Below are 13,800 nucleotides of genomic sequence, written 5' to 3' on the forward strand. Positions count from 1 at the left end.
AAGGAAGGAGGGAAGGAAGGAAGGAGAAAAAGAAAGGAAGGGAGGGAGGGAGAAAGAAAGCTAGATTCATCGCTGTGCAGGCACGGTACCTTCAGTGACAGCTTCCGGTAGCCATCTCCTACATCCCAAATAGCCACAGTATTGTCAAATCCACCAGAAACGAGAAAAGAGCCTGCAATACAAAAGGAGGGAGTGGGAACAGAGTTGTCTTCCTCCTCCATGCTGTGGTAAGGCTAAAGCAGGCCCCGGTGGCACTGCCGTGGTTCATGCTGAAAACATTGGGGCCCTTTCCTGGCGCTACTCGGTGATGCCCAGTCAGCTATAGCCCTTCCTTCGTTACTCAGGGTAGTCAGCCAACCCCGAGAATCAGCCAGCCACTGAGTGCCCCTGCTCCTAGGAGCTGTGCAGGCTTAAGTTCCTGTCAGTGTGTGCTAATGTTAGATACGGTGGTGAGTGCTTACAATTCCAGTACTTGGAGTTGGGAGGGGGGTCTGAGGCCAACCTGGGCTACAGAACAGGCCTTGCTTTGTTTCGTTAACTGTTACGTGTGTGTGTGTGTGTGTGTGTGTGTGTGTGTGTGTACATGTTCGCACAGTACCAAAAGACGATTTTTGAGACTCCTTCTCTCTCTCTTATCATATGGGGCCCAGGGATTGAACTCAGGTTATCAGACCTGACAATAAGTGACTTTACTCATTTCAAATACCCCAAGACCTTATTTAAAAAAAAAACACACACACACAAACAGGGCTGGAGAGATGGCTCAGTGGTTAAGAGCATTGCCTGCTCTTCCAAAGGTCCTGAGTTCAGTTCCCAGCAACCACATGACGGCTCACAACCATCTGTAATGAGGTCTGGTGCCCTCTTCTGGCCTGCAGGAATACACGCAGACAGAATATTGTATACATAATAAATAAATAAATATTTTTTTTAAAAACACAAAATCCAAGGGGGAAAGCAACCCCAAAACAAGCAAACAGACAAAAAAAAAGGGAGCTGGGGAGACGGCTCAGTGGTTCAAACACTTGCCACACAAGCTTGGGGTCTGGAGCTTGGGTCCCCAGGAACCCATGTAAGTGTCGGGCAAGCATGTTGGCCCGCCTGTAATTCCAGCCCCAGCAGATGAATACAGGCCATCCCTAGAAGAAGGTGGCCAGCAAGACTAAGCCCATCCGTGAGCTCTGGGTTTGATTGAGAGACCCTGTCTCAGAAAATGAGACAGAGAGTGATGGAGACCTGGAGCACATGTACACCCACACATTTACACATAAAAGATTGAAAAAGAACAACAATAAAAAAAACCAAGCCTCTTGTCACAACATCTTCATAAATTAATTGATTGATGCTTGTATTTCCGGGGAAGGCATCCTTTCTAATACATGTTGTTGATGGTCACTATATCTCAGGCCTCAGCAAAACTCAGTATGCTGTGTGTTTTCTCCATAAAGCCGACCACAGTGCTCCTGCGTTTAGAGGCATTTAACAGCATTTCACCCCTCGGCTTGAGTTTAAAACAGTAAAAATATCTGCAAAAGTAGGTGAGTATGGAGCTGCAGGAAACAGTCCGGTGGTTAGGCGTGCATGGTGCTTTTGCAGAGGACCTGGGTTCAGCAGGCAGCTCACAACTGCCTGTAATTCCAGCTCAGGGGAATAGGATCTCCCTGGCTTCCACAGGCCACACATGTACAAACCCAAACATGCACGCACACAATTTTCTATTTATTTATTTAGAGACAGGATTTTTTTGTGCCGTCCTGACTGTCCTGGAACTAGCTCTGTAGACAAGGCTGGCCTTGAGCTCCCATAGATCTGCCTGCCTCTGCCTCCCGAGTATTAAGATCAGAGGATTGCACTACCACCGCCTGGCTCGACATGCACATAATTTAAAAGAAAATTATGTGCAGGAGCATACACGTGTGTGTGTGTGTGTGTGTGTGTGTGTGTGTGTGTGTACATGCGCGCGTGCACGCTAAGAATTGGGCACTCCTAAACAGCTGCTTCCCTCAAAGGGCCCTGGCTGCACCTTCATTACCGAAGACGGCTTCTTGTCATTGTTCCCCTTCACCCCCAGGTGTGACTTCACCAGGCAGCAACACCTCAACTTCCTGTAAAGAAAGAGCCCCCTCTTGTTCTCAGTACCTCTGGTTTACAGGGTACTAACCCCCACCTCTAACTCTGGAGGCAGACCCGTCTCCCAATTCTGGCCAATCAGAGCCTGTCATCCACTGCTATGTGATTGGCCCAGAGATGGGTATGTCCCAAGCTAAGCCAATGCAAGCCTTCCCTGGGACTTGGGGCTGACATCATCAGGCAGAAAAGCGCTTCTTGAGGAATGCCGGTGGCCAGAACCAGTGTGGCTTGGAAACCCGCGAGGCCATCCTTTCCTCCCGAAGGGGAAAGCTGAATAAGGGAGAAGCAGAAGGGGCCGGAGGAAGAAGACTGGTTGATGTGCGAGACCGGGGTAGGAAGCATCCTTCCCATAGAGGATATTCCGTACTCAGGATTAAAACCTGACGGAATCGCAGACATTGACAAGTGTTTCCTTTAAGACAATGGGTCTTGTTATTTATATACACCTGGAGGAGCTTATTAAAATACAGAATCTTGCAGCCCCTCTCCAAGGACTGGAATTCTGTTCGTCTGGTTTGAGAGTCAGATAACTGTATTTCAGCAAGCAAATTGTTTAAAGACGAACCACACTTCGAGAAACACCACTTTAAGGCAATCTGTATAATAGTTTATACTCAAAACATTAAAGGTTTCTTTTGTGGTTTAAGCCACTTTGGGCTGGGGTTCCTGCCACTGGAAAGCATGTGTCCATGAATTCCTCCCCTGGCTTGGGGTGCTTGGGGAGGGATGAGGGGAGCACCACCCTTCCTGCTAGAATCCTCGAAAGTCACCTCTTTTCTGCACCCAGGAAAGTGACTCTGAAGGAGCCAGCTGAGTTCCCTCTTCCAGCCTATGTGTGTGTGTGGTAAAGGAGGGTGAATCTGGCTTCACTGTACTTCACATTTCCATTCCAACCCTCAGGATGCAACATGCAAGGAAGTGGGGAGAGAAAGCAAGAAAGCAAAGGGGAGAGAAGAGGGAGAGGCGGGCGAGGTTCCCAGTGCATGCTGGTCACTTACTGTCTCTGGCAATGCAGCAGGAACTCACGCAGCCCTCGTGGCCCTTCATCAGAGTCACGCAGGCGCCACGGTTTCGAAACTCCCCCGTGTGGATATTCCATATTTTTATGTTTTTATCCCAGGAGCTGGTGCACAGGAAGTGGCCACTGAAGGTGAAGCAGCAGTCTGAGATGGTATTGGTGTGCGCCCTGAAACAAAGGTGGGGTGCATGCTAACATACCATGTCAGGAGATCCAAGAACACTCCTGATGAGACCCTGGGTGGAGAGGGGGATGTCACCTCCCAAAAAGAAAAAAACCTCTTGAAAACAGCAGGAGATAAATGAAACTCTGCAGAAAGGCACTTGCAATGACCAATTCCTCATCAAAACCCTGGAGGGACTGGGGAGCTGACCCCAGTGGTTAAGAGTGCTGGCTGTACTTCCAAAAGACGTGGGTTCAATTCTTAGTACCCACATGGTAGTGCTAAACTCCTTTCCAGAGACCCTCCTATCCCCCCCATAGGTGCCAAGCACATAGTGCACACATAAAATAATTAAAAAAAATATTGCTGGGTGGTGGTGGCGTGTGTTTTTAATCCCAGCAATTGGAAAGCAGAGGTAGGTGGATCTCTGTGAGTTCGAGGCCAGCCTGGTCTACAAAGCTAGTTACAGGTCACCCAGGGCTACAGAGAAACCCTGTCTTGATGAACCAAATTTAAAAAAGAAGAAATCCTGGAGCCAGAAGAAAGTGACCCAACAGTTTATTGCAGAAAAGCACCGTCAGCACAGTGTGATGCCCCACGCCTGCAATCCCAGTCTCCAAGAGGCAGAGGCAGAAGCCAGCAACACTGCAACTTTGAAGCCAGACTGGTCTGTGAGCTCGAAGTCAGCATGGGACAACATAGTGAGACCAGACTTTTAAAAAGGGGAGGGGGGAATGTTAACCAAGAAAACACCCAGCCAGGTATACTTCAGAAGTGAAAGATACATCGAGGCTTTGTCAGATGAAAATTCTTCCCATATGGTCTCACTGTGTAGCTCTGACTGTCTTGGGATTTGCTGTGTAGACCAGAGTTGCCTTGAAGATCCTCCTACCTCTGCCTCCTGAGTGCTGGGATGAAATATGGGAGCCACCTAGTCCCCCACGATAGAAGGTCTTAAGAATCTATTGCTCTCAAAACAGTGGTGGGCCAGCAAGATACTCGTGAGCAGAGGCTATGGCTCAGCCTCTGAAGGTGCAGCCATGAATGGAGGCCGTGGCTCAGCCTCTGAAGGTGCAGCCATGAATGGAGGCCGTGGCTCAGCCTCTGAAGGTGCAGCCATGAATGGAGGCCGTGGCTCAGCCTCTGAAGGTGCAGCCATGAATGGAGGCCGTGGCTCAGCCTCTGAAGGTGCAGCCATGAATGGAGGCCGTGGCTCAGCCTCTGAAGGTGCAGCCATGAATGGAGGCCGTGGCTCAGCCTCTGAAGGTGCAGCCATGAATGGAGGCCGTGGCTCAGCCTCTGAAGGTGCAGCCATGAATGGAGGCCGTGGCTCAGCCTCTGAAGGTGCAGCCATGAATGGAGGCCGTGGCTCAGCCTCTGAAGGTGCAGTCATGAATGGAGGCCGTGGCTCAGCCTCTGAAGGTGCAGCCATGAATGGAGGCCGTGGCTCAGCCTCTGAAGGTGCAGCCATGAATGGAGGCCGTGGCTCAGCCTCTGAAGGTGCAGCCATGAATGGAGGCCGTGGCTCAGCCTCTGAAGGTGCAGCCATGAATGGAGGCCGTGGCTCAGCCTCTGAAGGTGCAGCCATGAATGGAGGCCGTGGCTCAGCCTCTGAAGGTGCAGCCATGAATGGAGGCCGTGGCTCAGCCTCTGAAGGTGCAGCCATGAATGGAGGCCGTGGCTCAGCCTCTGAAGGTGCAGCCATGAATGGAGGCCGTGGCTCAGCCTCTGAAGGTGCAGCCATGAATGGAGGCCGTGGCTCAGCCTCTGAAGGTGCAGCCATGAATGGAGGCCGTGGCTCAGCCTCTGAAGGTGCAGCCATGAATGGAGGCCGTGGCTCAGCCTCTGAAGGTGCAGCCATGAATGGAGGCCGTGGCTCAGCCTCTGAAGGTGCAGCCATGAATGGAGGCCGTGGCTCAGCCTCTGAAGGTGCAGTCAAACTCCAACAGCCCATGACCTGAGTTTGGTTCCCAGGACTCACATGGAGGGAGGAGAGAACCAACTTCTACATTTCTATCCTCACTGTGACATGAGTGTAGCACAGGAACACACACACAACTGTGTGTGTGTGTGTGTGTGTGTGTGTGTGTGTGTGTGTCTTCCTACCCCCTTTCTCTCTCCGTCTCTCCTCTCTCTCATGCATTAAGATAAATAACTGTTTTTTTTAATGTTTTTGTTTTTGTTTTTTTTTTTGATTTTTCGAGACAGGGTTTCTCCGTAGCTTTTGGTTCCTGTCCTGGAACTAGCTCTTGTAGACCAGGCTGGCCTCGAACTCACAGAGATCCGCCTGCCTCTGCCTCCCGAGTGCTGGGATTAAAGGCGTGCGCCACCACCGCCTGGCAATGTTTTTGTTTTTTAAATGGCTCCAGAGAAGCCGATTGCTGGTGGTGGATCTCTGAGTTCAAGGCCAGCCTGGTCTACAGAGTGAGTTCCAGGACAGCCTGCTACACAGAGAAACACTGTTTAAAAAAAAAAAAACGGAAAAAATAAATAAAAAGCTCAAGAGTATTTTTCTTTCCTTTTTCTTTTTTTTAACGATGTATACAGTGTTCTGCCTATATGTCTGCTTGCACGCCAGAAGAGGACACCAGATCTCGTTACAGATGGCTGTGAGCCACCATATGGTTGCTGGGAATCAAACTCAGGTCCCCTGGAAGAGCAAGCAGCCAGTGCTCTAAACCTGGGTCATCTCTCCAGCCCCTCAAAAGTTGTTTTCTAAGTAGAAATGACTAATGAACAAAGAGAACTTAGAACATTAGACAAGAAGCTAGACAGGAAAGAATTGACACGCAAATCTAGATTTCCCTTGCCTTGAATTTTCTAGTGACGGTTGGTGGCTGCTCACAACTGTGTGTAACTCCAGTTCCAGAGGGCCCGACGCCTCTATGGCCTCCACAGGCACCACACACTTGGGGTGCACAGAGAGAAGTGCAAATCAAACATCCATTCACGTAAAATAGTAAGTAAAATTTTTAAAAGATTAAAAGAGCTAAACATAGCATAGTACTGCCATTTGACCCACCATTCCCACTGTTAGCTCTCTTCCGGCAGAGCTGAAAACAGGGACTCAAAACAGATGCATAAAAAACTAATGCCCATAGCAAGATATCTGAGAGGCGTTTCTGTGAGGACCCAGAGCTGATGAGGCTGATTGGACAAAAGGCTATACTGTGTGACACACCACAGCTCCCAGTGCCGCCAGGACCAATGAAGAGGTGTCCAGTGATGGGAAGGATAGAGGAGTGAGGTGGTTTGTTTGTTCTGTTTTGTTTTCAATTAATTTGGGGGGGATTTTCTTTTAATGGAGGATACAGAAGGGGGAGGCAGATATGGAGGGACTGGAAGGTGAACGGGATTCGGGTGCATGATGTGAAATTCCCATTAATAAAGAATTAAGATATATTTTTATATATTTATATATAAAGCAAGTAACCATCAACAAACCAATAAACAAATGGTATATATTAATATCAATATGTATGTGTATGTGTGCATATTCATATATATAATGGAGTAATATGCAGTTAGCAAGAAATGAAGGGATGAACCTTGAAGACCTTAAGTGAAAGGAGTCAGTTACTTGAGGACAAATATGATTTCATTTATATAAATATCTGAACTAGGCAAATTCATAGAGGCAGAAAGTGGAATAAAGGCTCCCAGGGGCTTCAGGGAGCGGGAAGTCATTGCTTAACGGATACAGTTTCCCTTTGGTGTGGCGAAACATTTTGGAAATAGATATTGAAGGTTGCAAAACACTGCGAATGTAATTCATCCACTGCACTGTGCACCAAAAGAATGGTCAAAATTTATGTTGCATGCATTTCATCATAAATAATGAAAACGCCATCTCCCCCAAACTGCTTGGTTAATTTTTGTTTTTTGTTACATTTATTATTTAGTGTGTGTGTGTATGTGTGTGTGTATGAGGGTGTGCATGTGTAACCCAATGAGTTGCTGATCAGAGCTCAACTTACAGGACTCCGTCTTCTCCTTCTACTTGTGGGTCCTAGGGATCAAACGCAAATCATTGGTGTTGGCAGCAAGCCCCTCCAGCAGATGAACCATTTCACTGACCTCTAAATGGATGGGTGGTGTAGTGTGACAGACAGGTAAGGAGGGGGTGGGGTAGTAACTGCTGGGAAAGGAAACTGAACGCCTACAAGAGCAGAGACATTCTTCACCGTGCAGCTTCTTCCCTTGTACCTTCCAAACGTGCTGTGTTCTGTCTCACATTCTCATACATTTATACATTTTTTTAAAAAAATAAAAAGCCACATACTCTTGTCAAAAGTTGCTAGGAATTTAGCTACGTCAACAGCAACACGTGAAATTAAGCATAGTCTCTTGCATGACTCCAGAAGCCTCATCCCGGAAAGCAAACTCCAGCGCTGAGATTCTGAGACCCTCACTCACCTCTCCTTTTGCCTGCTAAAAGCTGCACTTCCAGGCCTGCATTTAACCTGGCTTTAAACTACCTGCTGCCTCTGTTGGGTTCATTAGCGCAACTGAGCAAAATGGATCAGGGCTTCCGCCCACAGCCTGTTCTCCCGGGCAGCCTTTGTTATCCCATCCCTTTGGTGCCAGCACAGTGGCTCTAAGGAGCAGTGGAAGAGGGGAGCACAGCCTCCTGCCTCAGTGTCCCCCTAAACATCCATGCGACATGGCACACGCTGAGGACCGTTCTTCCTCTGCCGTACCTCTGCTCATTTCAAAAGGCGAGGAAACCCAGGTCCATGCTCACAGTCGCTAACCCAGGAAGGAGGAGCTGAGCAGGGCAGGCAGGGTGACAGGTGTGTACATGGTCTGCGATCTTGACACCAGAACCCGCTACAGAGGGCTCCCCCGCTAGACAGCGGCCACCAGCAAGGGTCACCCGGATCCGGGTCTTCCCATTTTAGAGTCAAGTCTCACTGTGGAGTCTAGACCGACCTTGAATTTTCAGTCCTCCACCTCCCCATCTCTAGTGATGGAATCAGAGGTAGTGCCACTGTGCCCGGCTGAACTCCACTGTGTGGTTGTTTGGAGACAGTGTTTTCACTGTGTAGCTCTGGCTGTCGGGATGTAGACCAGGCTAAACTCTCAAACTCAGCAGAAATCTGCCTGCCTCTGCACCTTCGGCACTGCCATTAGAGACGTGCATCACCACTCCTGGCCCTGAGCTTCGTATTTTCATGGAGACCCTGGGCATGTTTCCTAGTAAGAGTTCACACAGGAACAAATGCATCTGAGACCCTTCCTGGCTCAGCCCCTAAGCTACAGTGATGGCTTCTCTCTGGTCTCCTGGAACCCCTCTCCCCCATCTTGGGACCACCCTGAAGATGCCTCTATTGGGACACTGGCTTGTATGTGGAATTCAGGAAGGAATGCAGAGAGACATCTATCCCACCTTCCTGCTGCAGAATACTGCTGCCCACACCAACATCCCCCCCCCCCCGCCCACCAGAACCCTTCTCACTTGGGTATGGTAAACAGCGTGGCTTGGGATGTGATATCCCAGATCTTGATGCACCTGTCCATGGAGACAGAGGCCACCTTCTGGCTGTCAGGGTCAAAGCAGCATGCTGTGATGGACCTTTTGTGATGATCTACACATAAGCAAAGTGACATATGACCTCAAGGGAAAGACCCGGGGAACCCTTCCACCCGGGGATGCTATAGGAACAATCCCAGTTTGCATAAGGGACTGTCCACCTGCGCGAGCATTTCCTGCTGGCCTTCTGTGTGCCGGGCTTTCAGCCCAGCTGACCGGCTACATGCAACCACACAGCTCCCAGTTCAATGGGAGAGAAACCCCTTGTTGTGACCTGCTGCGTGCCAAGGGCCATGAGAGGAGTGTGTGGTAGTTCCTGGCTGGAAGGAACCTCTAAGTCATCCACGGTGCTATTTCTGGAGATGGGGTGGCGTGTAAAGAAGGTGGGTATGTAACTAGGACTTGGGAGTGTGAAGGCAGGGGAGGCCAGGAAGGGATCCATTAATAGGAAAGTGCTAAATGCTGAAAGGTAAAACGATAAAAATCAAAGATATATGGGAGATACATACGCACAAGTCAGAAAGGTCACCTAGCAATGCACTATTAACAATACCTCTGGGCTGGAGTGTGACTCAGTGGTAGAGCCCCTGCCTAGAATCCCCCAGTGAGGGTCTGGGGGTGTGGCTCAGTGGTAGAGCCCCTGCCTAGAATCCCCCAGTGAGGGGCTGGGGGTGTGGCTCAGTGGTAGAGCCCCTGCCTAGAATCCCCCAGTGAGGGGCTGGGGGTGTGACTCAGTGGAATAGCTCCACCTAGAATCCCCCAGTGAGGGGCTGGGGGTGTGACTCAGTGGAATAGCTCCTACCTAGAATCCCCCAGTGAGGGACTGGGGTGTGGCTCAGTGGTAGAGCACTTGCTTGGGATGTGCCAAACCCTGATTCCATCCCTTCAACACATACATACTAAACAGCAATAAATACTACCAAGAAGAATACAAAACAGGTTCTGCCACCTTTTACTTATTGAGTTTTGGTTTTGTTTTGTTTTAAATATTTATTTATTTATTTATTATGTATACAATATTCTGTCTGTGTGTATGCCTGCAGGCCAGAAGAGGACACCAGACCTCATTACAGATGGTTGTGAGCCACCATGTGGTTGCCGGGAATTGAACTCAGGACCCCTGAAAGAGCAGGCAGCGCTCCCAACCACTAAGCCATCTCTCCAGCCCTGTTTTTTTTTTTTTAACAATGAAGGGTTTTCTTAATTTTCATTTTGAGACAACTGCAAAGTTACCATATAAATATAAGAAATAACATAGAGAAATCCTGCATGCTTCCCCCCATAGTTATATCCTACATCACAATAGCATAGTGTCACCCAGGAAAATGATGCGTGGTGACCGTTGTTTTTATATCTTAAAGATGTAGGTGTGCGTTTTAAGAGATCATCTCAAACTCCTCACCCTCCTGCCTCCACATGGTGCAATTTTTTATGTGCATGCATGGCTCATAGCGTGGCTCTCAGCCCTGGCAGTCTCAGTGTATGAACCCGCCGAAGATCCTTGCTGCTGTGTGTAGGGAACCCGACCACCTCACCTTTGATCTGGATCACGGTGGTGATGTTTTCTGGATCCATCAAGCAGATGCCGCGATCCACATCCAAGGCTGAGAGCACGTACTTTCCGTCAGGAGAGAATTTACAGCACACTACGAAGGTGTCATGCCTGACTCTCCACTGGAATGAGGGAGAGCCCAAAGAGGACAACGCAGCTGCTCAGCCATCTCCAGCTTCAAAGGGTGCTCTCAGAGCTCTTTCAATGGATGGAACCCAACTGTGCCCTTATTAAATGGGGCCAGACCCAGAGCTCACTACTGCTGAACAGAATATGGCAGAAGGGACCACGTGGCACTACACTAAGAAAGAAATCGGTGACGCTGGGTGTGTTGGAGCACATCTGTAATCTCAGCTTTGGGAGGCTGAAGCGGGAGGATGGCAACTTCAAAGCCAAGCTGGGCTACAAGTGAGATCCTATCTCAAAGAGACAGGAAGGGAAGAAAGGAGAGGGGGAAGAAAGGGGAAGGGGAGGGAATGGAGAAAGAGAGAGAGAGACAGAGAGAGACACAGAGAGAGAAAGAGACAGACAGAGACAGAGAGACAGACAGACAGAGACAGAGAGACAAGAGAGAGACAGAGAGACAGAGAGAGACAGACAGACAGAGAGAGACAGAGAGACAGAGATTAGGGTGCAGGAGAGCTGTGGGGCAGTTCCGTGGTATGGTATGTTGTGTGTTTAGCATCTTGGGGCTCTGGATTATATTCACAGCATCCAAAAAAAAAAAAAAAGAAAAAGAAAATAAAAAGAAGTTGGGCATGGTGCAGTATGCCTGTAATCCCAGGATATGGCAGACTGAGGCAGGAGGATTCTGAGTTCAAGGCCAACCTGAATCTCAGAAGGAAAGAGAGAGCAGGATGGGGAAAGAAGGAGAGAGGGCAAGGATACTTGTGGCTTGTTCTTTGTTCTTTCTTGGATCACACGCTCCATGAGCGTTAACTGTCATGTCCTAAAGACACACACACAGCTCCACGTGGCCCTGGGGACCCACAAGGATATGAGCAGAGGATTCTTGCCAACAGCTGTGGGATGAGCCATCTTGGAAGGGGATCCTTCTGCCCCAATGGGGCCTTAGTGCAACTGTAACCCCAGATGACGCCATCACGGGGACTTAGGAAGGGACTGAAGCCAGAACCACCCGGGTAAGCTGCTTCTAGATTTCCAGAAACTGTGTGAGACTGGAAAAAAAGAAATGTTGGCTGTTTAAGGCAACCAAGTTTTGGAGCCGTTTGTCAAGCAGCCTTCGCTCACTAAGTCATCCCAAATGCTGGCCAGGGTCATGGGTGATTTGTGCAATAAAAATAAATAAAAGGACTTTTTAAAAAGAAAGGTGCTTGAAATAGAAATGCTAGCCAAAGACGGCAGCGGGAAAATCGCAGCAGAAAAAAATAGACACTTGGAAAAAATGCTCAAAGTCAGGAATAATACATAAAACTTTGTTTGTTTTTTTAACAGACCACATAGGCTAATTCTTTGAAGTTTATGACACCTGGCCTGTGGGATGGGAGAGAGTACCCCCTTCTTGAATGCCTAGGCTGTGAGTTGGTACAGCTGTCTGGAAAGATTAAATTAAGGTTTGTATTTCTATACTGCTTACATTAGCAATGAAATCTAGCCATATATACCTGAAAAGATTATACACACACACACACACACATATATATATATACACACACATACATATGCAGGGCTGGGGAGATAGCTCAGTGGTTATGCACACCTGCTACTTTTACAGGGGACTGGGTTCAGTTTCAGCATATCAAGCAGGTTACAATTTCCTGTAACTTCAGCTCCAGGGGATATACCGCCCTCTTCTGACTGTTAGAGGTACCTGTACTCATGGGGTGCACGTATATACACTCAAGTACACATGCCTACACATGTAATCAATCAATCATATCCATGCATATGTGCGTATCTATCTAGGCAGAGCTAGGGAGATGGCTCAGGAGGTAAGGCATATTCCAGGAAAATGTGAGGACCAGAGTCTGGATTCCCCAGAATGCAAGTAAAAATCAGAGGAGGTAGCAAGCCTCTGTAATCCCAGCTCTTCACTGATGGGGGCAGAGACAGGAATCCCAGAGGCTTAAGAGAAGCTATCTTGGTGTATTGAGAGAGAGAGAGAGAGAGAGAGAGAGAGAGAGAGAGAGAGAGAGAAACCAACCTTGTGTCAAGAATGGTGGAACATAAGGACCAACACCCAGTGTTTTCCTCTGACTGCACAAGTGCAGCTTGGCATGCATGTGATCACACATGAGCGTGTGCGCGTGTGCACACACACAAAAAAAACACACAGAGATTTAAAATAACAACAACAACAATAATAAATACATGCCTACTTTGCTTAGCAGTAGTTGCGTCAGCCAGGCAGGAGCAGTGGCTCAGGAGGGAAAGGCTGACAAGCCGGGAAACCTGAGTCGGATTCTCAGAACCCACATGGTGGCAGGAGAGAACCAACTTTGACAAGCTGTCCTGTGACCTCCATCTATATGCCATGGCGTGCGCACAGGCACACACACACAGAGTCCTTATTGTAGGGGACAGAGAGGCAGGGCCTACCCCATCTATACTAAATCCTGTGTATTAATCAGAAAGGGTGACAGAAGTCAGCCATGATGGTCATGCTGGAATCCCAGCCCTCGAATGCTGAGGCAGAAAGATCAAGAGTTCTAGGCTAGCCTGGGCTGCATAGCAAGTCAAAAACAAACAAAAGTGCAAATGTGTACAGAAAAAGACACACCAAGATGTTTAGTCCATGAATAATACTTAAATTTTCATAATGGGGAAAAGTTGAACATTCAAGGTTTTGTTCCTCCTTCTCCCTCTTAAGATTTATTTATTTTTTGTGCTTGAGTGGTTTGCCTGCATGTATGCATGTGCACCACGTGTGTGTGCAGTACCCATGAAGTTCAGAAGAGGGAGCCACATCCCCTGGAACTGGAGCTACAGGAGGCTGTAAGCCACCAGGTGGGTGCTAAGAACCAAATCTGGGTCCTCTGAAAGAGTCATAAGTACCATTTCTCCAGTCCTCTAGTGATGTGGGATCCCTCTCGGTATGCTGTGAATACCACTGACTAATGAAGAAGCTGCTCTGGGCCTGTTGATAGGGCAGAACTTAGGTAAGCGGGGAAGACTAAACTGAATGCTGGGAGAAAGAAGGGCAGAATCAGAGAGAAGCCATGTAGCCCTGCTGGAGACAGTCACCAGAACTTTAGCCAGTAAGCCACAGCTTATTAATACATAGATTAATAGAAATGGGTTAAATTAAGAGCTAGCCAATAAAAAGCTAGAGCTAATGGGCCAAGCAGTGTTAATTAATAGAGTTTCTGTGTGGTTATTTGGTTCTGGGCGGCCTTCCTCCAATCCACTATTACTCAGTTTTTCTATGCAGCCCAGGCTAGTCT

At 48.4% G+C, this 13,800-nt stretch overlaps 1 protein-coding gene across 1 annotated transcript in view; it reads right to left on the bottom strand.

The window, feature by feature from the left end:
- Window positions 1-13,800, bottom strand: part of Wdr88 (WD repeat domain 88) — a 35,913-nt gene that overhangs the window by 9,437 nt on the left and 12,676 nt on the right. The window contains exons 6-9 of the mRNA XM_041654626.1: window positions 10,380-10,518; window positions 8,770-8,899; window positions 3,129-3,316; window positions 90-172 (exon numbers count right to left, since the gene is read on the bottom strand). Coding sequence (XP_041510560.1) covers window positions 90-172; window positions 3,129-3,316; window positions 8,770-8,899; window positions 10,380-10,518 — 540 coding nt within the window. The remainder of the gene's footprint in view (window positions 1-89; window positions 173-3,128; window positions 3,317-8,769; window positions 8,900-10,379; window positions 10,519-13,800) is intronic.

The sequence above is a fragment of the Microtus oregoni genome, unplaced genomic scaffold (genome assembly GCF_018167655.1).
Source record: "Microtus oregoni isolate MIOR12 unplaced genomic scaffold, Mior012 000006F_ref0000085, whole genome shotgun sequence".
Classification (NCBI taxonomy): Eukaryota; Metazoa; Chordata; class Mammalia; order Rodentia; family Cricetidae; genus Microtus; species Microtus oregoni.